The following is an 18,919-nucleotide window of genomic DNA, read 5'->3' as shown; positions in this document are numbered from 1 at the left end:
GATTTTGGAAAAATTGTAATAAAGTTGTTTGAGTTCAGAATGATTTTTCATAAGAAATATCCAAGTATAACAAGAAAAATCATTAACAAAAATTACAAAATAGCGTGCTTCTCCCATGGTGGACGTAGGAGATGGCCTCCAAATATCATAATGTATAAGATCAAAAGGAACACAAGAAACAGAAGTACTTTTATTAAAGGACAAAGCCGATTGTTTAGCAAGTTGACAAGAGACACAATCCAAATTATCTAAAGAGACAGGACCTAACCGACCACTAGAAATTAAAAATTTTAACCCATTACAAAAAATATGGCCTAACCAACAATGCCAAATATGAAAATGTGAAAATGTAGAAGCAGAGGAAGCAGATGTAGGGGCAGCCAATGGAGTACAGATTGGGACGTGAAGATGAATGAGCTCATAGAGACGTCCATGCTTACGATCGATCCCAAGGGTCTGTCCTGTCCGAGGGTCCTGCACCAAATAACCATTAGCAGAAAAGGTGATAGTTAGATCATGTTAACATAATTGACTAATGGAAATAAGGTTTAAAGTGAAAGTAAGAACAAGATAGATATGGGATAAGGACAAGTGAGATGTAGAGACAGAACCAATATAACTCACAGACATAAGAGAACCATAAACAGTATATATGGAAGGAATATGAAGAGAAGAAGATGTGGAAGGAAATATAGTAGAGTCAGAAGTCATATGGTTGCAACATGCAGAATCAAAGTACCAGGAAGATGTACTTGAGGTGACAGACAAAGTAGTAGAATGAGGAGTACCAGAAGTGGAGAGAAACTATTTAATTAGGGTTTTAACATCTGTCTGAGAGAAGACTGGGGTGGAAGGATCCAAAGGGTCAGACGAGGAGAAGTCCTCAGAAGCAGCAACAGTAGTGCGATGAGCAGGCATAGACCGAAATTGATTCCCGGAATGGTGAAAATGTCCCCGTGAGTGAGATCTACGAGATGATTGTCTAGTAGAGGATGCACGTGATGGATTGTGAAAACAATCTTGCTGGAGATGACTGGGGGCAGTTTTGTTGCAGTAGCAGCAAGACCTGACTAAACAATGAACCAGAAGATGGGTAGAGGGGAGCTCGCGATTCTGACAATAACTGCACTGAGGAGTTTGTGAGAGAGAAGAGGAACTCCGTATTTGAGAAGTGGCTAGAACGGAGTCCGTATGTGAAGTAGATGAAGGACCAAGATGAGTTTTCTCAGATAAAAGCTCAGATATAGCTTGCTCAAGAGAAGGCAAGGGAGTGCGATGTAGGAAAGATGCACATACCGGCTGAAAATGAGGGATGAGAGCCATGAGAAACTGAACCAACCGTTGTTGATTGCGATACTCAATAAATAAAGCAACATCTTCAGAATGAGACCAGGTAGGTTCAGAAAAAGCAAGCTGATCCCAGACAGAATATATTTGAGACAAAAAATCATTAATGGACTGGCCAGGCTCTTATTGCATGCGATAGAGGTGACTCTGAAGCTGATACTGATGTGCAAGTCCAGTAGTTTGATACCGTTCTTTGAAAAAGTCCCAAATATCTTTAGCAGGGATAGCAACTGAGTCAAGTTGAAAACAACCGAACTGAAGACTGATAGATATGACCGAGGTATTGCGAAACCAAGTAATGATCTGATAATTTTTGTTGTCCCAGTCTTCCAAGCGATCGAAAAAATTGGTTATAGTTTCCTTAGCCTCTTTTGTAGGTTTAGGCACATCCCCAGTAATAATGCGGTATAATTTGTGGCCTTTGAGAAATCCAGACATGGCTTGGGCCCAGAGGACATAATTAGAGACATCAAGAAGTATAAAAATAGGATGGGCAAAGTCGGAGTGACCTATAATGGTGTAGAATTCTTTAAAAATAATAAATAAAATAAAAGCAACACTTGGTGGCAAAATTGACAAAAATAGAATGTGTCAGTGAGTTGGAAAGGTCGAAAATAGGTGGAAAAGTGACCAGACCAACCAAAATACTACCCAAAAATGCGTGAAAAGTAGCCCAAAACAAGATGTGGGCCGAACTAGGGCTGACGTTAGTAGCAAAGGGCGAGCTGACGTCAATAGAAACAACAGCGTGTGTTAGCAAGGCACGGTGCACAATAGCGGGCAGAGGTGCGACGCACGATAGTGAGGGTGCGTGGCGTATTAGCAAGATGATGGTGATGGTCGGCTCAGTCGGCTTAGTGTGGAGCGGCGGTTGAGGGTTGAAGTTAGAGATCACAGAGATGAGCGTGGAGCGTGTTGGCGAGTGGCAACGAAAAGCGGTAACGGGCGGTGATAGAGGCGGCGTGTGAGGGCACGTGAGAGGCCCTTTGATGATGGGTGTCGTGGCATTGGAATCGTGAGGAGATTCCGAGCAAGATGATGGTATGGTTGGAGGAAAAATATTGAATAGCTCGCCTGACAGTGTGTAGTCAGTATCCAAAAGGAAGAACTAGAAATAACATGATGTATTTTGGTGAAAAACAAAAGAAAAGAGTGAAGAAAATTCACGGCTCTGATACCATGAAAAAATAATGTAGAGAGAAAAGTTAAACTCTGTATGTATTATATTGAACCAAGTACAAGGACTCTTATGTTTATAGAATGAGAGACTATATACTAAGGAAGAAGGTTACACTAAATAGGAAGGTGTATCAGTCACACACACTAAATATGGTAGGTACACTAATTACTACCAAGTAACAATATATAACTATATATACACTAACACCCCTGATGATATAAGTAAATGTTTTGCCTATGGATTAGACACTTTGATGGTATTTTAGAGCATCTCCAATGGCAAGTCATTGGAGTTGCTATTGCCATAATTTGGCAACTGTTTACAAAAACCTTGCTCTAATGATTGGTTATAATTGCTGTCAAATTTGACAAATACCAAAATTTGTGTCAAATTTGACACAAATTTTAATAACGGTCATAATTGCCAACTCACAAGCAAAATCTCCCTCCCTCCATCCCTTCCTCCCAACAAAAGATCCCTTTCTCCCATTGTCCGTCATTTTTGCAGAACCAAAGCTGGGTGAACACGTCAGTTTCCAGCTTTGGTGGCAAAAAGAACAGCCCTCCATTGAAGCACCATTGCTATAATTCTACTATGTTCTACTATTCATTACCATAATTTGACAATGACAATACTATTATAATATTTGTCATTGGAAATGCTCTTAGCTTTCATCTGCTTTAGTTCTCGCAAAACAAACTCTTACGGTGTGTTTGGTTGGGGGATTTGGGGAGGGATTTAGAAATGGAAAGTGAAAAAGTGTGTGAAACTAAGTGAAATATAAGTATGTTTTATTCGCATTTCACCTACCTTTTCATTTTCTTTTCTAAATTCCTCATCAAATCTCCCAACTAAACACAACATTAAGAGCACCAAAAGGTGTCCATCGTCCTCCAAATATCAAATCCACAATGAGTTTGAGAGATAACATAATGGAGATTCAGATTTGTAAAATTAATTACTTTGTGTATAATGTACCCTCCTTATATATACTCGTAACACAAAAGTTCTAGAAGACTTCCCTTCCATGATTGAGGAAAATAATTAAGTATTAATCCGTGTGTTTGGTTTGAGTTTTTTGAATTAAATTTTTTAAAAATTGAGTTTTTTAATTTTTCGTATTTTTTTATTTTTAGTAAATATTTTTAAAATTTTAAACATTTTTTTTTTACTTTTTTAGATACACATTACTTAGATGTGTCTAAAAAGTAAAAAATTTGTGAAAAAATATTTTAAAAAATTAATAAATACATAAAAATATAAAAAATGTACTGAATTATCGTATTTTTTTTTATATTTTTGGTATTTAGTGAATTTTTAAAAGATTTTTTTAATTTTTTTTTACTTTTAAGATATATGTATGTTAGGTATGTTTAAAAATTAAAAAAATTGCTCAAATATTTTTAAAAATTCAGTAAAAACAAAAAAATACGAAAAATAAAAAAGTAAAATTTTTTGAAAAGTATTTTTAAAAAATAATAACCAAGCATAGTGAATAGAGTTCGCCCTGTGAAATTATGAATCCATGCACTACCTCTGAAAATTAGAAGCTACTAATTACTTCATCAGGTTAATTGCAAGTAGGATCACTCTAGACATCTTCATATGTTTCTCGTTATTTAGGTTAACTTCCTCTCAACCTTTTGATTTATATGATCACTCCGTTAGACGATATGGACAGCATTACTCGAAAGACTTAACCTCATGGTTGGCAACCCCCTATGCTAATCCATCAAGTACAAGTCAAGGCAAGCCAAGTCCATGGATGAAGCCTATCGATCTAACTAGGTGAGCCAAGCTTTCATTAATTGTGAACTTGTTTGAAATATGAATTTTTTTGTTTGTTTGTTTTTTTTTTTTTTTTTAACTAAAATAGTTAAGTCTATCTCTCCAACTAGGTGAACTAGCTTTCGTTAGTTGTGGCCCTGTTTGGGATATAATTGTTTTTGTTTTTTTTTTTTAAACTAAAATAGTTAAGCCTATTGATTCAACTAGGTGAACCGAACTTTCTTTAATTATGGCCTTGTTTGGAATATGATTTTTTTGGGTTTTTTTTTATTAAAATAGTTAATAAAAATAAAATATGTTCCAATAGTTAATAAAATAAAACATTATATTCAAATAATAATCATTTTATTTTTTCTCTCACAATTATTAAGTCAATTACAAAAAAAAAAATTATCATTTCAAACACAATTTTTTTAATGAAATTAAAATAACCAAATAACTAAAAAAAATCAATGAAAATAACCAAACTTTCACACGGGACCTGTGTATACATTTTGATAAATTCAAAATTTACAAGTCAAAACCCATGGGGTAATACTAGGGATATCAAATTTTCTACCAAACAAATGATCAAATTTCTCACATGGATGTGGGGTCTGCAATTTTGTAGGCCCCACACCTATGTGAGATATTTGGTCATTTATTTGATAGAAAATTTGAAACCTCTAACATTTTTCAAACCTATGTGTGTTTGATATTTGATAAAGTAACTCAAAATTAATATAAAGAGCAACTATAAATTTATATTCAAACTTTACCATTAAAACAATAAAAGTCAAATATATATATATATATATATATTTTTTTTATGACATTGATTCTTCATTTCATATTTGGTGACGACAGAAGCTGTAGTTGCACGTGAACAAGGGGTTCAACAGTTTGAAAGGCCTCCAAGTTCAGAGGGCCTAATACGACAATTTTATATTTTCAAACTCACAATTAATACAAATTAATCAAAATCGACAACGATCATTAAAACTAATTTAATTAATTAATTAATTAATACACACACAGCCAACACATATCATCATCATCATGATGCATCATGTTAACGAAACCCAGAAGCTTCCGGAAACGACGTCGTCACATAATCTCTCACCTCCCTCGCTATAACCTCCCTCATCACATCCCAAAACTCCGCCGGCACCTCCTCCCCCCGCCGCCTCTCCGGCATCCCACAACCGCCCACCCCTGGCGGCGCAAGCGACAGAGTCGTCATCGGGTCGGACTCGTCACTATTCATATTCACGAACGACCCAGATCCCGATGAACTGCCACCACCACCAACAACAAGATCACCACCGTCCATTCTCTCCATCGGTTGTTGTTGCCTTCTCTTCAGCGTGGAGTTCCAATGGTTCTTGACCGCATTGTCGGTCCGACCCGGAAGTAACCGGGCAATGGTGGCCCATCTGTTACCGTACTGGGAATGAGCGGCCAGGATTGTCTCGTCCTCGGCTTGAGAGAAAGGACGGTGCTCAACGTTCGGGCTCAGCTGGTTGCACCACCTGAGACGGCACGACTTGCCGGACCGACCCTTAATATATTTGCTAATGAGGGACCAATTTCGGGCCCCGTAGCGGTCAACTAGGCGGGTCAAGATCTTGTCCTCTTCAGAGCTCCAAGGACCCTTAATTTTCTCAGCTCTGTTAGACATAGAATGATCAGACGAAGACGAATCAGAAGAAGAAGACGTGACAGAGGAGCACCTGTTGAATGCTTCCATGGTAGATAAAAAATAAAAAATGAAACACAGGGAGAGAGTGAACTGATGAGAGTGAAGTTGAGAGGAGAGTGATTGGGGGTGAGAGAGAAGAGATGTTGTTTGGGTGTTATATATATAGATGTAGAGAGAGAAAGAGAGAGTGTATATATAGAGATATAGTTAAGGAGAGAGAACGAGGGTGCATGCACTTCGGCGAAGAGGAGGAGGAGGGGGTTCCAGGAAACTGCGTTGTGTAAAGTTGTTGGGAGTACTAACCAGAACGGGTGCGTAGATGCGCACCCCCCCGGTTTTGTATAAAAATCGGATTTCTTTGTTTCTGCGACCAGATTTGGCGCGACAGATTCTGTTTTGTCGTTACGTGTTAAATGACCATTTTCTCCACCTCATAAATGGGAAAGCCCGACGACGAAAACTTTTTTTCTTGCAATTAATTTGGCAACAGATTAAAAACACACCCCTTTTTTTAGTTGATTTTTTATTTTCAAATCCTTTTAGTTTTGAACAATCGAAAATTAAGAAAATGGAAAAAATCCAAAAAAATGTTTTTAAGTTATTTATTTATTTCTTTAGTGAATTTTTTAAAACAAATTTAATTTTAAGATTTAAAAATGAAATAAAAATATCACCAAAGACTAAAAAAATGTTTAAAAAGTAATTGTATAACCTCTTTTAAGAAATTTCGAAATATCATACAATATTATTTATGTATGTGGTATTTTTGGTAATAGACTTAGGTCTCATTTAAGAGCATATTATTTTAGTAATTTTTTAATTTTTTATAAAAAGATATATAAAAAAATAGAGAAAGTAGTGCAATAATTTTTAACTTTTTGACTAAAATATATAGTTGATAACCGAGACATAAATGTGCCATTATTTATCTCTCAATTGATTAAAAAAGATGGATTGATATTATTTTATTCATAAGATTTTTCACTATGATTGAAAGCACACAAAGGCATAATATACCACAGGTTTGAATCATCTTATAGGTTTATTGGAGGCGGACCGAGCAATAAAAATTTGAGAATAAAATTTAAAGTCTTGAGTTTAAATAATCTCAAAGAATTACCAAAAAATTGTAATTTGAGAATCTCGAAATTAGTCAAGATATATTTAAAGTAGCTCAAACACTCAATTATCAAAAATAAAGAAATAAATAAAGGCATAATACAAAATTTCACCCTCCTTGGTGGCACGAAGGGGTAGTTAATTATGGTACGGATACATTGAACTGAGTATTTATTAATGATAGAGTTTGATGCATGCAATTATAAGTTTTGGTATGGTGGTGCGGACGATTTGAGTTATGAATCTCTCTAGTTTTAGAATTTAGTATGTGGATAGCGATAAAGTGTATCATTCAATTTCATTTGTTTTTGTGTGTACGTTGTGATAAACTACTACATTTTTTTAATTTAGTTCTTAGCAGAGAAACATGTTGTTAGTCCTGTCCTCCAATTGAGTTTCGACAATAGTAGTAATAAATATCCAACCAAAGTGTTGGTTCAGTGAACTCAGGTTTGATCTTATTCACATTTGTCGTATATGTACATTAAAATGATGAGGGACAATAATATGCTTCAAGATTTTATTTTGTCTACTTTAATAGGCAGGACCATCCAATCTAGTCACCTCGCTTCATTTAGATATCTGTTTTATTTACAAAGTTGATTGTTTTAATTGGCTATTTAATTTTATTATTGTTATTATAGCCTAAGTAAAAAAGTTGTATTTTGGAAATTAGTTGGCTTTTTTTATAGTTGATTTGATAGTTATGAGAAAAAAATGAAATGATTATAAATTGGACGTGATATTTTATTTTATTAATTATTTTAGCCTGCTGTGTTTTTTAATGAGATAGTTTAACCCAACTCTCTCAATAAACAAGGCCATCTATTTTGTTCAATTTTTTCATCTTTGTGTATAGGATATTTATAAAAATAAGATAGATGGATTCCATAATTATAACCACGGATTTATCATCTAAATTTTTTTAAAAAAATAATATGTTTTCAAAATGATAATTGCTGTCTAATTTTCAAAAAAATAAAATTATGTGATTACAAACTTAAAAATAAGAACAGGTATAATTATACTTTGCCCGCACATAACAATCTTATGGTTTAAACTGAAAACGTAACTTTCATGTGAAATCCCTTGTTTGTGATGGGGGGTTTATCCCTCCACCCAGACACTCAAAAAAAAAAAAAAAAAAGAAAAAAAAAAGAACTTTCATGTGATTTGGACATAGTATAAAATCTAATTTCACTAACAACTATAAAAAAAAAAAAAAAAAAAACTTATATTGTCTTTATTTATTTATCATTTTTATTTATGTACTGCCATTACCATAGCTCAAAATTTGTTTTTCTATTCATTTCTCTTTAAAACTAAACAACAAATATTTAAAAAAAAAATCATATCACAAAAGGGTTAACGATGGGAAACACGTTTACCGAGCTCACACAATATATATAGGAGTATTTTAGGGAAATGATTAAAAATTATTTTTTGACTTTTTTGTGAGAGCGAAAAGTGTGTTAAAAGTTGAGAAGTGACTTTTAACCCAATTCTTAAAATAAGCCATAAACTACACTAGGCGTTAAAATTAATGATGATTTTTGTTCATTTTGGCCTTTGTCTCTACATATTCTTAACATGCAAGCAAAGTGATAACTTTTTTCGCACATGTTCTTAAACCAATTCCAATCTCTCCTTAAGAGAAAAAGTAATTTGTTGAGAGATAAATAAATACACTAATTTTAACCTCAAAAAAATGTGATACCCAAAAAAAAAAAAATTGTGAAAATTTTACTGATTAAACTAGGGTCATTCAAAATAAAATATGTATCAAGATGCTTTTCATTTCAAAAAAGTGATAGCCACATTATTCTTGATGCATGTATATATATTGTAAAAGTAGACTTTACCTTTTAGCAAGTAAAAGCCTCTGTTTGGGAAGTGGGTTGGCTTTTTGGCTTTTTGACTTTTTTGGCTATTTTAGCCTGGGCTAAAAAGTTTGGTTTGGGAAGGACTTTTTGGCTTTTTGACTTTTTTGATTTTTTTTGTGAGAGAAGAGTGTAATGATTATGGGTTGGATGTGATGTTTTGTTTGTTGTGGCTAAAATAGCCTGTTTTGTCTTTTGTGGCTACTTTAGCCCCAACCCAACTTGCCAAACACCACCTAAATAAATTTAAAAGGTCCAAGAACAGAGAAATTAGACACTAATACAATGGTCATGTTTGGTGTAACTGTTAAAACAAATTATAAATTATAACTTAACAGATTATAGATTATGACTTTAATTAGAAACTGTTAATCTGTTTGATATAACTGTTAGATTATAGATTTAAGTTGCTGAGTAATGTTTGTTAAATAAGCTGTGATGTAACTTTTCCAATTAACTTTTACTTTTTATTATTCACTATTTGTCTACATTTCTTATAAAAAATAATAATAATATTTCATAGTCCATTTGGGCCTTTTTCTATTTTTAAAAAAATAAAAAATAAAAAAATCTAAGAGTGTAACCATGAATTAACATGTCCACAGCAAAAGTTGATAATCAGAAGCAAGGGGTGAGCAGCTTGTCAGAATTAATTTTTTTGACTTAAAATAAGCTGTTAGAGCATCTCCAACGGTAGTAGGCATTTTACCTATCTAAATATTACTATAAAGTATATATTTTATTTTCCCTATCACCTGTTTTATATTTTTACTCCAACCATGCTCTTTATTTTAGCTATTAATCCAAATACTATTAATTTTATAGAATGCCACGTCAACAACAAAGATGGAGGGAAATGATCCTAATGATTGAATACATTTTGCCTAGCGTTGAAAGCTAGCTACATGTAGCTAGTGAATATGAGTTGAGCCAAAATGCCTAACCATATGCCTAGTGCGTTGGAATTGAAAAAAATGAATCACACTAGGCATTTTAACTAACAAGTATTATATGCCTAGTGCATTGGAGATGCTTTTGTTGTTGACGTGGCATTCTATAAAATTAATAGTATTTGGATTAATAGCTAAAATAAAGAGTATGGTTGGAGTAAAAATATAAAACAGTTGATAGGCAAAATAAAATATATACTTTATGGTAATATTTAGATAGGTAAAATGCCTACTACCGTTGGAGATGCTCTTAGAATCAGAAGCTGTTAGAAATAAGTTCAACAAAACAGTCCAAAATAACTTTTTAAAAGTCAGAAGTCATAAGTTAGCTCAAAAAAATCCCACTAAACACCCCCAATATTACTTGGCTTGCGAAATTATTAATCAACTAATTGATCCAACCAAAGGTGATTATTAGAATAATGTTTGAGAGCTCGAATTTGGCCCTTCCTAATCTCCAAAACGACGTCGTTTTGGGGATTTTTTTTTTTTTTTTTTTTTCTTCTTCCATGTTCGACTCTACAACAGCTCGGAGGGAGAGGGAGAGGGAGAGAGAGAGAAAATAAGAGGGGAAGAGAGAAGAGATCGTCGCCCAGCACGTCGCCGCCGATCGCCCAGCCCATTGCCGCCGTCGCCCAACTCCGATCGTCGCAGCAACTCCGCCGTCGCCTCCGGCCCCACCTCCGCCTCCTCCCACTGTTATGGCCCCCTACAGTCCACTCCTCCTCCTCCTCCTCCTTCCTCCTTCCTCCTTCCTCCTTCCTCCTCCTCCCTTCTCTTCTCCTTCTCTGCTTCTGAAAAAAAAATCAAGATTAGGGGGATTCAGGCGAGCTCGTTTTCGAGCTCCCTAGCACGGTCGGTGATTATTATTCAATTGGGTACAATCTTTGCTCGTGGTTAAAAAATTAAGAGAAATAAATTTTTTCTCAAATGTATAAAATAATTTAAAATTCCATGGTACGAGGAAAAAAAAAACATTAAAGTGTGTTTGATTTCAGTTTTCTAAAAACTGAGTTTTTTTATTTTTTGTTTTAGTGAATTTAAAATTTCAAGCAATTTTTTTACTTTCTTAGATGTACCTTACTTAGGTATATTTAAATAATAAAATATTTGTGAAAAAATATTTTTAAAACTTAATAAATACACAAAAATACGAAAAATATACTAAATTTTTGTTTTTTTTTTTGTATTCTTTGTTATTTAGTGTATTTTTTTAAAATTTTTTTTTACAAATATTATACTTTTTAAGTGTATTTATGTTAGGTGTGTCTAAAAATTAAAAAAAAAATTGCTTAAAAAATTAAAAAAAAATTCATTGAAAATATTAAAATATGAAAAATAAAAAAATAAAATTTTTAAAAAATTATATTTTTAAAAACGGAACCAAACAAGTTGATTAATACTACGAACTCAAACTTAGTTACTCATAAATTATGTAGAATTATCATCTTGTAATTTAAATTTATTCTACACTACATAAATTTAATCTTCACTATACAATCGCCCACCCTTAACTTTTCCGGATTAGCAACTTAATCGGAAAAAAATTGTTTGCAACTCATCGAAAAGAATTTGATAATGACATTTTTTAAAATTATAAGTAGCTACTTCTTAACTTTTAATTTATTTTGAGTTATTTTATCTCTCACATTTTTTATACATTTTTTTAAAAAAAGTCAAAAAATAAAAAAATTAATTTTTAATCATCTTCTCAAAACAATATGGAAATCTTGTAGAAAAATTTTGTTTGTCAAACAAAAAAAAGCCGTTATTTAAATCTAAAAGAATTATTTTATTAAAAAAGTCTTTAACTTTTTTGAAAATTTTATTTTTTCAGAAAACGAAGTCACCTAACTATTTTAAAAAATCATTAAAAAAAGTCAAAATAATTAGACTATGACAAATAAATAACATTTCAGTAATTTTCCAAGCCGTCTAGTAGAAGGCAATTTTTTTTGAAAACTGCATGAGACCTCAAAGGGGGTGTTGGGGTCTCTTTTAAAAAAAAAATTCAGCCAATGGCAGCCCCCATATGGCACGTCACTGGGGTCACCCCACGCGGCGGTCGGGGGGGAGGGGGAGATAGGTAGGGAGAAGGCATCCCCATATGGCATGTCACTGGGGGTCACCCCACACGGCGGGGCGGAGGGGAGGGGGAGATGGGTAGGGAGAAGGCACTTGAGTGTAAAGGTAAGTGAGAGTTCAGGTTACACTTTTAAGGGGAGATACCGTGGTGTTTTGAGGAGTTAGTAAAAATTTAATTTTTTAGCTTATTTGTGTTAAACAAATTGGCTTTTGTGTTTTTGTGTTTTTTTTTTTTGGGTGTAAAAAAGCTAAAAAGTTAAGGTAGCGTTTGGTAGAGTTTTCTAAATATGATTTGAGAATATAAGTTGTATTTTGAGTTTGTGAGTTTTAGAATTATGATTTGAGTGTGAAAAATTTGTTTGGTGAATGAGATTTGAAAAGAATTTTGAATTGAGTGGAGAATTTTTGATGTGACATATGATATTTGATACAAAAACTTACAACTTATAACTAAACATACAACTCAAAATTTTATAAATTTTTTTAAAAAATTTAGAAAATATTTTTTATTGAATATATAAAAATTAATATATGTCAATTGCAAAAGAAAATAATAATAATAATTTTCATTGTTCCGGTCAATTGACCGGACTACCGATTAGTTCAAATTTTTCCGCCTTCGACTGAGTTTTCAAAAGTGAGCGTAGAATTAATTTTTAAAAGCTGCAAACAAACACCATAGATAAATGAAAGGGTGGAACTAAAGTTCTAAAACCCTTCCAAACCCAGCTTACCTTTTTTAGCTTCTTCTCAAATTGCCACACTATTTGCATTGTAATTTAAATATGAAAAATGCTTGGGAGCACTAATTAGTGCTCCCACTAATTAGGTGGCAGTGGGTCCCGCCATTAATGATGTGATGTTTTGGTTTTGGAGTTGTATTTTTTTTTTTTTACTTTTTTAATGCATTAGTGTTATTAGTGGTGATATTTTTAGTGGGATGAATCATTGTTGTTTAAATATTAACATATTGCCAACTATGTTCTGCCAAAATAATAATAATAAAGTCAAAAAGTGACTATAAATTATCACATTATTCTCTTTACGTTTTCCGTATATCTTTTCATAAAAAAATTAAAAAATTATTAAAATATTATGTTTACAAACTAGACCTAAGTAAGAAAAATTTAAAAAGATGGGGGCAATTTTGGTTATCTAACCTAAAAATGAAAAGATAAAAAGAAAACAACAAAGACAAAAAGATTAGTCATGAAATTTATTCAGAAAATAATAGTTTGTTTGAAAATTGATTTGTTTAGTATTTTTTTAATTTTTACAAAAAAAAGTAAAAAAATAAATTTACTTTTTGCAATGATTATTATTATTTTTCTAAAACTAATTTTATCACTTTCCAGACAAAATTTGAGTATATGATAAATATTGAACTTTATGCATTAGAGCCCCACATTAATAATGCATGCAATTTGAATTCTGAATAGTTTTTTAAAATTTATACCATTACATACAAAAAATAGTAGTAATAAAAAAAACTATTGTACTAGGGTGTTTGAGAAGCTAGTTTTTTTTTCTTATTATTAAAATAGTACAAAAATAATTTGGAATGATTTAAATAAATATATTTTTTAATTTTTTAAGAAAAAATATATTAAAAAATAAAAAAAATGATGATGATATGTCTCAAAAAAAATAAAAGATAAAAAAATATGAGCAAGGATCCTCCAGAGTGATTTTTCCCTAAAGTTTCCTAGAGTGCTACATTGTGTGGTTGAGATTTACTGACAAGTCACATCAATTTTTCTGATGTGACTTACCAGTAAATCTGAACCATACAATATAGCACTCTAGGAAATTTTAGGAAAATTTCACTCTAGAAGATCCTTGGTATTTCTACAGAGAATGTCAAATAGTGTCCTAATTATATTATTCTTTTTATTTTAATTTTATACGTCTATTTATAAAAAAAAAAAATTAAAAATTAACTAAAATAATCCAAACCAGTTTTCAATCTTATCAGGAGAGGCGTTTAAAACATGACAGAAAAGGAATAGCTGTTCGTCATATCATATATTACTATAAAGCAAACGGGCCTGGGTTGCCTCCAGTTCACAAAAGTGGACAGTATGGTGCTATTAGTTTCGTGATGTTTATCACGAATTTTGTTTTGATAATTTGAATCGTTTAATATGTAAAATTTGTTAAATATTAATTAAATATCAAAAATTTATTGATCAGATCATATTTTTATCAATAATTTATTTTAAAAATTATATTTACCGTTAATAGAAATTTGATACGATCAAGTAATATTGATATATCTGATCAAGATAATTTTTTATAAAAATAAAATACTTAATAAATTTTTCAAATTAAACGATTTAAATTGTCAAAACTGAACTTATAATAAAACGTGATAAATTCAACAACATACTCTAATCCAAACAACACAGTCCAAACCGGAGACGAGCCACGCCCAAAACAATACTACTATAAAAAGCTTTTATAACAAACGTTGTCAAACGTCTTAAGTGGGCCCCGTCACTTTTTTGACTACTTTGCAGAGTTTACAGCCTGTGAGTCCCTAATCCAATAGCAGCATGAGCAGCTCAAGTCAGTCGGATCAACGGCTCTGATCCAACGTTCAGAAAGCAACAAACTGGGTTAAAAGCCAAACCTCGCCTATTAAAAAACCTGTTAATAAGGATGACTTCATCGTCTTCCACGTAGGAAAGGGCCCCACTAACAGCCTGGAAGAATCTCACGTGATTCGAGTTTGAATCGCTTTGACTTTTCATTTTCCTCCTATTTTTTCCAACTCTCCCCCAAAAGTCGTGTGTCCCACGTCCTCTAATCTAACTTTTCTTCTTTTTCTTTTACATTTGAATATTATCTATATGTTTAAAAATATGTTTTACCTTCCAATTTTCATTTGAATTTTATTTTGTTCCACTATCTTTTAATTATTATAATTTAGTTTAATATTTATTTCAATATAATCTTTTCATCACTCAACGTTAAAAAATAAATAGAAAATGTTAATGCCAATGCTATAGCTACACGAACTTGTTTTAAGAAATATTAAATAAAAAAAATAAGTTTCACTCAAATTTCATCGGTAGTCTACATTGAAATTTAAAATAAATTTCATATGAAAATTAGATGGTTAAAATGTAATTTACTCCATAAAGTATCTATCATGAATATAATGTGAAAATAACATTTTTGTACCTAACAATCACATTAATTGATTTTTTTGTTTTGAAGTGATAATCTTACAAAATGTTGTACAAAATTTTATAGAAATTGTGTGTATATTTTTTTTCCTATTTATATAACATTACACTTAATTTTTGTTATTTTTGATGAACACTCTTATTTTTTGTTTACTTGAAAGTAATAGGCTCACAATATCACATCATCATTATAGTAAAGAAAAATAAAATTAAATCCACAGCAAGTGGTTGGCTGCTAGTCTCTAATTTAGTCACAGTAAAAAAAGAAAATTTTACATCCACACCAGGTGGATGCTGCTCTACCTCCTCTAATGTTGTTAGGGGTGAGGATGGAGACAACTAAAAGTGGTACTCTAAAATAATCACTAATAATATGGTATTCATTTTTTTTAAAAAAAAAAAAAAACAGACACAACAACGCTGTGTTAGTGGGTGGGACCCACTGCCACATCCTTTGATGATATTAATTAGTGCTCTCACTCATTTGCTATTATTTTTATGTTACTGTCCAAACAAAATACTTATCTTATCTTTGGACATCATTTAATCCATTAGGTAGATGTATCATGTGACTTATGAATCATTTAGTCCATCCTCAAAGATTTATCATGAGTTTTATTTTAATGGTTGGTTTTGTTATTTTTTTAAGTACATTTCTATGAGGGGGATTTGGTGATAAACTCTTTGCTGTCTAATTTGTCTTTCAAATGGACAATAATTATATAGGTACTTTAAAAAATTCTTAATATTTTAAAAATTATTTCTTTTACTATATTATCCTCATAAGTATTAGCTCTCCTATTAAGTCATCTTCATAGTGTATTTTAGAGTAAATTTTACTTTGAATCATAATAAACTTTACTCTGATTCAAAGTAAAATTTTATATTGTTAAGCAAATTAACATGTTTTTAACCAGAGTAAAATTTTACTCTGAATAAAACTTCTGAAAGTAAAATTTTACTCTGAAAGTACAATTTTACTCTGAATCAGAGTAAAATTTACTATGATTCAACGTAAAATTTTATATCGTTAAGCAAATCAACATGGTTTTAACCAAATTAAATTTTACTTTGAATCATAGTAAACTTTACTTTGATTCAGAGTAAACTTTACTCTGATTAGTAAAATTTCTCTGTGAAATTTAAGCAAATCAACATTTTTTAACCAGAGTAAAATTTTACTCTGACTCAAAGTAAACTTTACTCTGATTAGTAAAATTTATGTGTGAAATTCTTATTAGAGAGAGAGAGAGAGATTGAATAGATCATCAATTTTAATAGATTGATCATCCATTGAACAAGCTGAGTATGAACAGATCAATTCAAAAATTGGTAAAAACACAAATCTATATTACAAGGATATATAACCACAAAACACACAGATCAAAAACTAAACAAAAAATCTAAATATCAACATAATCATAATCTGATTGAGGTAGCCATTTCAGAGAACACATCTAAATATATCTCTATCTTTTAATTTCAAAGAATACGTGTGTTCAACAACACTCATAAACAAATATATATATATATATATATATACACACACATATATTCAAAACTCAGATCTGTGTTTAAAAAAAATATCGCGTAATATACATACATATACTCACTTACCGATATATATACATATACACATGTATGTATGAGTCATATATATATACATACATGCACACACATATATATAAATACATACATACACATATACGTAGGAAGATCAAATCAATGGAGACGTGGCGGAGCTTGGCGTGTTCGCCGGAGGGAGCAGCGGAAGGGGATCGGACGCCAGCGGCGTTGGCGAGGTTGACGCAGGAGTTCTAGAGGCGGTAGCTGAGCTTCCAGATCTGAAGCTTGAAGGAATTAGAGAAGGGAGAGAGGGAAGAAAGAGACAGAGAAGGTGGGCGCGAGAGTGGGTGGAGAAGGTGAAAAAATTTAGTCGAGGATATAATAGTCTAATAAAATATTTAAATAATAAATTTTGTCCTTTATGTAAGACTTTATAATTATGAGGGAGTTTAGAAAGTATAAATTTTTTCTTAATCCTTTTAATAATGAAAAGAAGGTAAAGGGGATTTATAGCCAAATTTTCCTTTCTATAAATTATTTATGTAAAATAAATTATTTCAATATTCTTAATATCCATGATTCATCAATATGAATAGTTTTAAAAATATACTATAAAATAAATATAATAAAATTATGTAATCCTAATTATCAGATCAAATTATTTTTTTGTGTTTGAATAATCTATATACATTATTTTAAAAAAAATGACTGATTATAATAATCAAAATCAACCATGTGGCAGGATTAGACGGTCCAATTCATAAAATAGACTAGAGCGGAAAATTAAGAACTTCGAGTATTTTATATTTTTGGCATGCATATTTATGATCTTTCCTTTTTTTTAAAAAAAAAAAAATTATTTATTATAAACAATTGTTAAGAGAGGAATAGAAAAATGAGAAATTACATAGCATGAGGGTAAAACTCGAATCTAAATATCACATATGGCCATGTTTGGGAAGAGTTTTTTTGTTAAAATATCTAATAAAGATTAAAAAAATGTAAAATTAGTCAATAAAATAAAATATAATATTTTACACATCAATTAATCATTTTTTAAAAAAAAATCATTTATTCAACTATAAAAAAAATTATAAATCATTTTAAATACGACTCTTTTTTCATCTTATAAAATAGTTAAAAAGTTAAAAAAAATTAATTAAAATAGTCAAATTTCAAAGGAAACCTATATACCATACAATTATAGGGAGAGAACATTCTAGGGAGTAGAGAAAAAGAAAAGGCCGGGAGATGAAGGCCTATTTTGGAAAAAAAGAAAAAAAAGTTTGCTTTGGGCTTAAATTTAAAAAGTCAAAAGTCAACATATTTGATTAAAAAGGTATTTGAAAAGTTAGAAATAAATCAATAAGTAAAATTATCAAAATATTCTTGTGTATGTGAATAAATTAAAAAAAAAAAAAAATTGCATGAGGGTAATATGATCAATTTATAATTTTGTAAGTAATATGACACCATGTTAAAATAATTTTTAAAAAACTATATTTTTTCACCTTTCTAAATAATTTTATCAATAAGTCAAAAAATAAGAAAATAAAAAAAAATAAAAAAATGATTCCCATCTTCCCAACAAGGAGGAGTGAGAGAGAGTGGTGAAGTGAGTATCCTTCTCTTCCACACCGTAATATGAACAGGTATCGGTGTTATGATTGCATTCTTGCAGCCGCCCACGTGTCATAACTTAAAGGAATTTGGATCCTTTTAGATGGGCCCACACACACACACACACAAAATGAAAATCATGGATGTTGATTTGATTTTGTTTATGATCTTTATTTTATTTTCATTGAAAGCAGTTGGAGCAGTTTGTTGGTACTCAAAAAAGCAGCGGCAGTACAGCTGGCTTGGCTGGCTGGTCAAGTTGAGTTGAGTTAATCCTCACCGACTTTTAATTTTAGATTATATTAATAGATTAAATTTTTTTTTATATTTAAGGAGATAGTTAAATTTTTTTATAATTAGATATGATATTTAGGGTTCGTTTGGAATGTAAATTGATTTTTTGATATTTTAACTATTTTAGTCTAAGGTTATAAAGTATCGTTTAAGATAAATTTTTTGATTTTTTTTTAGTTTTGTAAGAAAAAAAAAATAAAATGATTATGATTTAGATA

General features: G+C 31.2%; 1 protein-coding gene across 1 annotated transcript; it reads right to left on the bottom strand.

The window, feature by feature from the left end:
* Positions 1–5,196: 5,196 nt before the first annotated feature.
* Positions 5,197–6,324, bottom strand: LOC114271197 (transcription factor MYB1). The gene has a single exon (XM_028212806.2). The coding sequence runs from the start codon at positions 6,042–6,044 to the stop codon at positions 5,367–5,369; it is 678 nt and encodes a 225-aa protein (XP_028068607.2). The 5' UTR covers positions 6,045–6,324; the 3' UTR covers positions 5,197–5,366.
* Positions 6,325–18,919: the final 12,595 nt, after the last annotated feature.

This window comes from Camellia sinensis, chromosome 3 (genome assembly GCF_055761805.1).
Source record: "Camellia sinensis isolate YWXY chromosome 3, ASM5576180v1, whole genome shotgun sequence".
NCBI classification, from domain to species: domain Eukaryota; kingdom Viridiplantae; phylum Streptophyta; class Magnoliopsida; order Ericales; family Theaceae; genus Camellia; species Camellia sinensis.
Note: the sequence above shows the minus strand (reverse complement) of the source record. Positions and strands in the feature narration are given on the sequence as shown.